Here is a 9,960-nt window from a genome sequence, read left to right as displayed (position 1 = left end):
GTGTTACGCTCCATACAAATTTTTTAAAATTTGTATGGAAATTTTGTTACGAGGGGGGGAGGGGGTCTAAAAGTCCGATTTTTCGCGTTACGTAATAAAAGAACGCTCCCTAAAGATCAACAGTCGAAAATTAGACAAAGAAAAATCAAATTTCGTGATTCGATTATCCGAAGTGAAATTTTGATAACTAAAAAAAACCATTTCTGATCACTTTTTTTCATTTTAATGCAAAATTTTTGTTTAACAAGACAACATTTTTTCGATGCATCAACTATGGTCCCCTTGGAACGAGCTGTCAAGTAAGAGCTTTTCTGTCAAGAAGGACCGCGAGGTTAATTTTTCAAAATTGAATTAAAAATCCATTTTAAACTCTTTATGGTCGTACAAAGGGTCATTGTACTCAGAAAAATAAGATTTATCGCTGTAAACAATAATATCAGCAATCTAAGTTTCATTTTAGTACCCAATTATCAAAATTTCAATTATCAAAATTTCACTTCGGATAATCGAATCACGAAATTTGATTTTTCTTTGTCTAATTTTGGATTGTTGAGCTTTAGTATACTAAAGCTCATGAGAGCCCACAACAAAAACATAAATAGCTGTCAAATGGTTTTTTTCTTTTGGTCGATCAAACACATGGCTTTCTACCTGATAAATATACAGCCTTGGATCAAACAGTGCGCCCGTACACTGTGAATCGGCATTACAAATTTTTCAGTTTGGTTTTACACATTTGCATGGGACTTTTGAGTTTAACCAAGATAACACCTTTCGTGTTACCGAAGTAATAAGGTTTTCTAGTCACAAATTTACCAACACATTCAAAGTTTGTTTACATGATAACTGGACGTTTGTTTGCATCAGGTTTCCTATCTCTTTCTAGCAAAAGTTTTTGTCAGGAGACTTCTAGCTGGTTTTTTTGACTGGCTGCCCGATATGTCAGCTAACATACTTCGCAGGTCTGTGACAGCTACAGCTCGATCATTGTTTGCATCAGGACACTGTGACGAGGAGTTCGTAATTTTTGAGTTAAATTATATTTTTTTCACTGGGCCTAGAAAGCCTTATATGAATAATACTGATTCACAGTGTTTGTAATCTGAACTTCCAAGATGGCGGCTTCTTCGCTACCCCCTGGTTTGTTGGTCAATGTCAAACTAAAAAGTGACAAACTGTCACTGTTTACACGGTGCCACGGGTATGAATCTTCAAGCAATTTCAATATGGCGACTTGTAGCAGAGGGAAGTGAGGCATTTTCGCTATTTCTCACTGTTCTGTGTTCTGCGTGCACGTCCGCAAACATCGACCACACACATAGGGGAGTTTGGGGTAATACGAACAGGGGGGGTAATTTGGACACCCCTTTAAAAATCACGTTTTCTTCGGATATAAAGTGAAACGGCAATTTAAGTGATAAGGCTAGTACTAGTAATGGCCTAGGATTATGGACAAACCAAAAAAGTTGGAATAGGTTAAGTAGTTTTGGTGTAATATGTAAAAGTTTCCAAAGGCCGGTTGGCACTGCCTTAAATTCTAATATTTGAAGGTTAGGAAATAAGGTTTTGCAGGGGTTATATGGCAAAAAAGTGGACATTTTATGTTTAAGGAGGTTGCTTGGACGATGCCTGAGATATGTACGTATAAAAATTATGCATTTTATTCATTTTTATCATCAAAAATTGCAATTTATGATAGAATATGCTATGGGGGTAATTTGGACATGGCTTGTGGGGTAATTTGGACATACCTGAAAGTCTACCTGTCAGGCAACAAAAAAGTAACTTTCATGGTTGGATGAGTTTTTTAAGCGATTTAGATAAATTTAGAGGGATTTAATATGTTAAAACAATCAAAAAGGAAGGTGAGCAATGAGAACTTTCACAAAACCCCTATTTTTCAATTTAGATAAATTTATTCCAATATTCGAATTGATTAAAATCTGATTACTGTACATTTGGCGTTCAACAAGACTCTAATGTTGATTGCTTTTAATTAATTTCTTTGACATTTCTAATTTCTATGCTGGTTTACAATAATATTTAAATTTGAAGGGCTACAGAATGTAAAATAAAAAAAAATGGTTTTTTTCAGGCTAATAAAATAAATTGATTTATATAAACATAAACGATACCTTAATCACTAAAAACTATACTTGTACCTAATCCAGAATCAATGTTTAAATCATTTCAGTATTAATGATTAAATTATGTATACTACACTGAACTATTTGTTATCTTCCTATTGAATTATAGTTCTATCACAAAATCATTATTTAAACCTTTGATGAAATATTGTGAGCAAAACAACACTTCACAATATAAAGCAATTACAAAACCAGGTTGAAGGATAAAAAACATGCTCAAAAAATCAAATGTTAAACTTATTCTTCAACATGTGTCCAAATTACCCCACAAAAAGTGTCCATATTACCCCACAAGGTATGTCCATATTACCCCCACAAGGCATGTCCAAATTACCCCATAGGGGTGTTCATATTACCCCCACACAAAAATGTGGGGGTAATTTGGACACCTATTAATTTTTGTGATAAAAATGGGGTTTTCATCAAAATTTATCGAAATGAATGACATTTTTCTATCAAATATGGTCTCTATTATCCTCTGGTGTCATCCACATTCCTTTAAACTATCCATACAGCCCGTGGCAGAGCAATTTCCTTAGGGTGTCCAAATTACCCCACACTCCCCTACTAACACAAAGCGCCACCAAGAGGCAAAAGGTGATTACGAATATTTTTGGCACTTTCGTTAAAAATATGCGGTTTTGCAAAAACAAATAACAAAACCAACATTTAAGTGTAGTTCAACTGTCAAACTTGTAATTCGTTGCTGATTTGTTCGAAAATTTGTTAAAAATAATAAGTTTTTTTGCAGCACCCCTTTTGGACGGACATTTCTGTTGTCACCTTCTGGTTCCTTGGATTGGCCATGGATAATTTCACAGTGTAATAAACAGGGCAGCTACCACCACGTGGCGCCACTGTTTCGAATGAGAAAATGATACAGGTTTTTCAGACGAGTTTCAATCCCGTGACGGTGCTCACGCACTCTATCAAAACAAACGTTTGGTAGTGTGTGTGAAGTCCGTGTAAAAGGGGTGTCAAACTAAAAATTAACCCCGTTGGTTTGACAACAGTTGGTTTTTATATTCTTCATTCGATTTTTGAATCTCCGTTTCTCCAAGCTTTTTATAAACAGTTAGAGCAGGCTGATAGCACGGGATTGAAACTCGTCTGAAAAACCTGTACACTAGAGTGTAACAAAAATGACTTTTTGGCGGGCATTCAGGGGTTTGTTCCGGTGGGCATACTGAGCCTAAATCCCAAATATGAGCTTGATTGGACGTAACAGGAACTGGCGCTCCGCCCTTCAATTTTAAATGGGATTTAACCCGTAAAAAAAGATTTTTTCAAAAATGTCACTTTTTGAGGCATTTTGGCCACCAATGCGTTTACCAAAAACATCACTGGCGTGTAGGCCAGATCCTTGCGCATCTTTTGGTATATATAACATTGAAGTTTGGAGCATCCTGGAGCTCGGTACAGACCTCCAAAGTTTGGCATTTTTTCGAAAAATCGGCCCCGGCAAAAAAGATATGCGTCGCACCTCGCGACGCCCGAGACGCCATTTGATTTTGCTGGGACCGATTTTTCGAAAAAATGCCAAACTTTGAAGGTCTGTACCGAGCTCCAGGATGCTCCAAACTTCAATGTTATATATACCAAAAGATGCGCAAGGATCTGGCCTACACGCCGGTGATGTTTTTGGTAAACGCATTGGTGGCCAAAATGCCTAAAAAAGTGACATTTTTGAAAAAATCTTTTTTCACGGGTTAAATCCCATTTAAAATTGCAGGGCGGAGCACCAGCTCCTGTTACGTCCAATCAAGCTCATATTTGGGATTTAGGCTCAGTATGCCCACCGGAACAAACCCCTGAATGCCCGCCAAAAAGTCATTTTTGTTACATCCTACTGTACACTCAAACCCCGATGGTTTGGCACCAACTGTTGTCAAACGAACGGGGTCACTTTTTAGTTTGACACCCCTTTTACACGGAGTTCACACACATTACCAAACGTTTGTTTTGATAGTGTGCGTGAGCGCCGTGTAAAAAGTGACAGTTCGTCACTTTTTAGTTTGACTTTGACCAACCAACGGGGTACAAACTAAAAAAGTGTCAAACGAAAAAGTGACCAACCACCGGGGGTTGAGTGTATCATTTTCTCATTCGAAACAGTGGCGCCACGTGGTGGTAGCTGCCCTGTTTATTACACTGTGAAATTATCCATGGCCAATCCAAGGAACCAGAAGGTGACAACAGAAATGTCCGTCCAAAAGAGGTGCTGCAAAAAAACTTATTATTTTTAACAAATTTTCGAACAAATCAGCAACGAATTACAAGTTTGACAGTTGAACTACACTTAAATGTTGGTTTTGTTTGTTTGTTTTTGCAAAACCGCATATTTTTAACGAAAGTGCCAAAAATATTCGTAATCACCTTTTGCCTCTTGGTGGCGCTTTGTGTTAGTATGTGTGTGGTCGATGTTTGCGGACGTGCACGCAGAACACAGAACAGTGAGAAATAGCGAAAATGTCTCACTTCCTTCTGCTACAAGTCGCCATATTGAAATTGCTTGAAGATTCATACCCGTGCTGATAGCCTTACATCAGTGAGGAAGGCACAAAGCCTTATGCCTGATGCTCTGAAAGGTATCATTCCCGGTCGCCAACAAATGGGTTTTGTTTGTTTTAGAAAAAAAAACATCTTGTTTCAGAATTTTTTGTCCAACTTTTGATCTGGATCCTGCTGGTTTGACGCTGGTGGAATCGTAGAATAGACTACAGTAGTTGTTCGGTAACTGGGCGTTGTTTAACTGGGCTGCTTTTTAACTGGGCGCTCGATAACTGGGCCGTAGCCCAGTTAAAAAGCAGACAAACGTAAAAAAACCAAAACAAACCGAAATGACCGAGGGGTTAATGGATGCAAAAACATTTTCAATAAATAATAAAAACTTTTTTCAAACTTTTATTTCATTTCAAGTCACAATTAAAGAAATATGAAAAGTAAACATCGTAAATAAATTTGATTCACTTTTATTTTTATATTTCATCAGGAAAATATTATGCATCGGTGTTCCCCTCGTTATTTTTCGTTCAGCCCAGTTAGCGAGCAGCATTCGGTGACTGGGCTACGTTCTCAGCCCAGTTACCGAACAAATACTGTAAAAGACTTTCTTTTTAAATGAATAGCTCAACAACGTGTATATTATATTTGTTTTATTTGATTAATGCATACACTTAAGTTTACGACGCTCACGCAAAAAGAAGAAAAAGAAAGATGTTTGTTTTCCATATAAATTGTACCGCACGCGCGCGTCGCCTTCCACACCTTACTTCCACAACTTTTTGATGGACATGTTCTTCTCCGAGTCCTTCTGCATCACCTTGGCCACGGCCATCTCAAAGTCCTCCTGGGTGACGTGGACACGACGCTCGCGCAACGCGTACATTCCCGCCTCGGTACAGACGCCCTTCACCTCGGCGCCGGACGCCCCGGGCATGAGTTCGGCGATCTTGCGCAGGTTGATTCCACGCGTCAGGTTCATCTTACGCGAGTGGATCTTCAGGATGTCCAGACGGGCTTCCTCGTTTGGTGGCGGGAACTCGATCTTGCGATCGATACGGCCGGGACGGAGCAGGGCGGGATCCAGGATGTCGATACGGTTGGTGGCCATGATGACCTTGATGTTCTTGGTGGCTTCGAAACCGTCCAGTTGGTTGAGGAGCTCAAGCATGGTACGCTGGACTTCGGAGTCGCCACCGCTGCCGCTTTCGATACGGGACGAACCGATGGAATCGATTTCGTCCATGAAGATGATGGACGGGGCGTGCTCGCGGGCCATCACGAACAGTTCGCGCACCATTCGAGACCCTTCGCCGATGAACTTCTGGACCAGTTCGGAGCCGGACACGCGGATGAAGGTGCACTCGGTGTGGTGAGCCACGGCACGAGCAAGCAGAGTCTTTCCAGTTCCTGGAGGTCCGTAGAGCAGGACTCCCTTGGGTTGGGCGATTCCGAGGGCGTCGAACAGTTCCGGATGCTTCACGGGCAGTTCGATGACTTCCTTGATCTCCTTGATTTGCTTGTCCAACCCTCCGACCATTTCGTACGTCGAGTCCGGCACCTTCTCGACCATCATCAGCGACACCAGCGGGTCGACCTTGTTCGGCAGGATCTTGTGCAGCGTGTAGCTTTCGTTCCGCAGCGCAACCCGGCAGTTTGGCGTCACGTCGTTGATGTCGATGTTCTTATCGATGTCCACGACAAACTTGCCCTCCGGGTGGACCTTCACCAGCACCTTCTTCTTGTCCATCGGCTTGACGACCTCGCCCACGTAGCTGCCCTGTTCCTGCAGCAGCTGCAACTCCTCGCGCAACATCCGGACCTTGGCGTTCAGCTCGTTCCGCTGGGCCTGCAGTCGGCGCAGGTTCTGGTTCTTCTCCGCCACGATCAGCTGCAGCTCTTCGATCTTCTGGATGTAGTAGGACCGGAACCCCTCGCCCTTCTGGGAATCGACGTCCATCTGGAACATAACCACATAACACAAAGCCCACTTTAGTGTCGAGTTCAAAAACCTTACAAAATTCCACTCCTCCCATCGAAACTTCAACTCACCTTGGTGGCAGTCATGGCGGGGCCGAGTTATCCGTAACTTTTACGGTCCGAATCGGCGGATTTCGGTCGTATTTCGCTGAGAATTGGCCGGAACAAAATTCGTCTCCCCCGACACAAGCAAAGAGTGTTGTTTCAAATAATGCAAGCTCATCGGCTGTCAACGCTGGCGTTGCGGTTCTGCTGCTGCTGCATGGGCAAACGTTTGAACTGTCAGACGAGTTTGAAGACGCGCTGAAATGTTTCATGGACCAAAGATTTCAATATTTGGAGACGGCGCACTAACCAAAATCAGAGAGATGTGGGCCGGTAACCTGGAACCACAGCTGCGAATATGGACAAACAATTTAACTCAAGATTTAACTCCACTTTCAACTAACTTTCCTATAGTGGACCCTCTGAAGGGTTTTTGATGAAAAAATCAATAAAATCACAGTCCTTCTCACCAAAATAGGTGTTTTGAGTTCGACATCTGAGGGCTTATGTTAATTTGATTTGGTTAACCGCGGTGGATTTTCTTGAAATACACTCAACCCCCGGTGGTTGGTCACTTTTTCGTTTGACACTTTTTTAGTTTGTACCCCGTTGGTTGGTCAAAGTCAAACTAAAAAGTGACGAAATGTCACTTTTTACACTGCGCTTATGTGAACTCCGTGTAAAAGGGGTGTCAAACTAAAAAGTGACCTCGTTCGTTTGACAACAGTTTGTGTCAAACCATCGGGGTTTGAGTGTAATAATAAATCAGTTTAGTTTCGGTCAAGCATTTATGTTATTAATATGAAAAAATGTGCATCAACATAACTTTTTTTTAATTATTTTTATGTTTACAGTGGTTTTTGAAACGTTTTCTCTGATCTTTTTCGGATATAAATGTGTTTAAAGGTCTGTTAGGTTTTTGTTGTTGTTTAAAGCCAAATTTGTTAACAAAACATATTTATTTATGATGCAAAGTGAGCAAAATCCTCGGCAAAATCCATCTTTTATTCATTATATCTATCATTAGACCTACACCATGCATCAAAACATCAAATCTCGGTTAAATTTGGTATAAAAATAACAGTTTGCCTATAGTGGACCCGGGTCCACTATAGGAAAAGGGGGTCCATAACAGGCAAAAAAAACTTTTTTTTTTCAAATGGCTATTTTTCTGCTCAAAAACAAATAAACTGATGAAACAAATAGTCAAAATTGTTCAAAAGACCTCAGTTTTCATTGTTTTGTACAAAGGGTTATGAAAAAGTGCTTAAAAATATTGAAAATTTGTGAAAAATGTGCTTCGGCTCTACTAGGGGGTCTACTAATGGTTAAAATACCTTAATTTCTCGACATGAAAAAGAAAATTCAAATAAATAAATCAAGCAAATAAAGACAAAACAAATCATTCATCGTTGTACTTTTTATTAATCATGTAATATGCTTCGATCCCGCACAACCAGCTACTTCAAGTTGAGCTCCTCCAGCGCGCAACATTGCTGCCGGATGTGGCAGCTCAGCACGCTTTCCGTGTCGCAGCCCGAGGTGACGAACCTTTTCAGCTGCGTCAGGTTCAGAAAGATCGCGCCAAGGATCTCCGGCCCCAGCTCGATGTACTTCAGGTGGAGTTCCCACAGGTTGGGAACCATCGTTACGAGCGTGACCAGCATGTGCCGCGCGGTGTCCTTCGTTGTCGTGTTGTGGGATGTGAATTTGAGGTACCTCAAGTTGGTGAGAGCTTTGGGATGGAGCGTGTGAGGGGTGGGTTTGCAAGCGACTTTGTAAATGTCCAGCTTTAAATTCTGCAGCAACGGCAGTGCGCTTAAGGCGGTTAGGAAGGCACGCCAGTTGTCGAGTTTACATTTCTTTAGGCTTAAGATACGGAGGTTTGGCAGCGTGGCAAGTACGTGTTCATCATTAAGGTGAACATTGGTCAAATGCAGCTCGCGCAAGTTCGGATGGCTTTCGCTGGTGAAAGTTGAGGATCGAATGGATGTTAAGCTTTTCTCTCTTCCTCGCATTTTAAAAGTCTGCAGTTTGACGATCTGGTGCAGGAAGGATGGATCCACGTGGCTTGCGTAGATCGATAGAAACTTTAAGTTCGGAAGCAGTTGACCAAGTTCGTTCAGCATCTGAAATAGAATAATGGAAGAAATTTAACTTTTGAGACATTTGAACAATTCAACTGAAAATTACCATTCCATTTCGGTTGTTGAACGTGAGCATTCCTTGAACATCGAGGTATTCCAGAGACGGATGCATTCGGAGCAATTTCATCAGTTTTCGATCGTCTTTGAATTCTTTTTCCTCAGGTGTGTCGTATGTCAACGTTAGTTTCTTCAGGTTCAAACGGTCAAGTTTCAGCAGTTCAGTCAGGCACTGGTCCAAACAGTTGACTTCCAGCTCCTCCAAGCCGCTTCGATATCCTTTCACAAATTTCGCCACCTCAACCGGATCGACCACAGCATCTTCCTCGAACCACGTGATTACCAACGACTTTACGTTGGGACAGATTTTTCGAAAGATTTTCAAACGGCCCGCGTGGTTCTGAATGTTGTCCAGAACCAACTTTTCCACCTTCTCAAGGCAGTAATCGGCGCTGACGGAGTGTTTATCAATCAAATAGCAACCGCCCAGTTCCAATCGCCTTAGATTTGGCGTATGTTTCAACATTTTCAAAACACCCGCCAGTTTAATCCGTGGACTATCTTCGTACTGGCGACTTTTGATCTCAATCTCGACGAGCCCCTGGCCAAACGACTCCCACCAACCCCCATCGATCCCCTCGAATGACCTGAGCGAGGCCTTCGATACCGGCAGCAAGTAATCCGGTTTGAACTTCCGACCCCGGAACGAAACCGTAAGTTTGGCCATCAACGCCGGCGAACCGGTCACGATGTCCCTCCAGCGGCGACAAACCAGCCGCATCCGCAGCAGCTGATCCGCCGACATGTACCGGAACACCTCAGTCCACACCTCGCCAGGCAGCTCGGGAAGATCAGCAGCGGTGTTGCTCGCCGTGTTGGGCCCGGGGACCAACGAATGGAGTCCCCGTCGACACGCGTCACAGAACCAAAAGATACCACAATCCGCGTTGGCTAGCCTGACGCCTGTAACTGCGGCGCAGTGCGCGTGGACGGTTCGGCCGCAGGGGCCACTGCAGGGTACGCCGATGGTGCCATCCGCCAGCGAGCGGGACTGGCCGCAGATTTCGCAAGATTCCATTTCGTTTCGGGGATTCCGCGGATGAAGGAGCGATTCTGTGTTTGTTTTTTCGTTTTGAATCTGA

At 42.5% G+C, this 9,960-nt stretch overlaps 2 protein-coding genes across 2 annotated transcripts; both read right to left on the bottom strand.

The window, feature by feature from the left end:
* Positions 1-5,289: 5,289 nt before the first annotated feature.
* LOC120424175 (26S proteasome regulatory subunit 8) lies at positions 5,290-6,863 on the bottom strand. Its single transcript, XM_039588263.2, has 2 exons — positions 6,702-6,863; positions 5,290-6,609 (listed from the first exon to the last, which is right to left on the bottom strand). Exons 1-2 carry the CDS (start codon positions 6,714-6,716, stop codon positions 5,416-5,418), a joined length of 1,209 nt encoding a protein of 402 aa, XP_039444197.1. The 5' UTR covers positions 6,717-6,863; the 3' UTR covers positions 5,290-5,415.
* Positions 6,864-8,079: 1,216 nt separating this feature from the next.
* On the bottom strand, positions 8,080-9,960 carry LOC120426532 (uncharacterized). Its single transcript, XM_039591333.1, has 2 exons — positions 8,868-9,960; positions 8,080-8,803 (listed from the first exon to the last, which is right to left on the bottom strand). The coding sequence occupies exons 1-2, from the start codon at positions 9,894-9,896 to the stop codon at positions 8,135-8,137; spliced, it is 1,698 nt and encodes a 565-aa protein (XP_039447267.1). The 5' UTR covers positions 9,897-9,960; the 3' UTR covers positions 8,080-8,134.

Source organism: Culex pipiens, chromosome 1 (genome assembly GCF_016801865.2).
Source record: "Culex pipiens pallens isolate TS chromosome 1, TS_CPP_V2, whole genome shotgun sequence".
Lineage (NCBI taxonomy): Eukaryota > Metazoa > Arthropoda > Insecta > Diptera > Culicidae > Culex > Culex pipiens.
Note: the sequence above shows the minus strand (reverse complement) of the source record. Positions and strands in the feature narration are given on the sequence as shown.

Coding starts and splice junctions, on each gene's coding strand:
- LOC120426532 (XM_039591333.1), bottom strand. CDS start 9,896: ATGGAATCTTGCGAAATCTGCGGCCAGTCCCGCTCGCTGGCGGATGGC. Junction 8,804..8,867: donor TCAACAACCGAAATGGAATG/GTAATTTTCAGT, acceptor ATTCTATTTCAG/ATGCTGAACGAACTTGGTCA.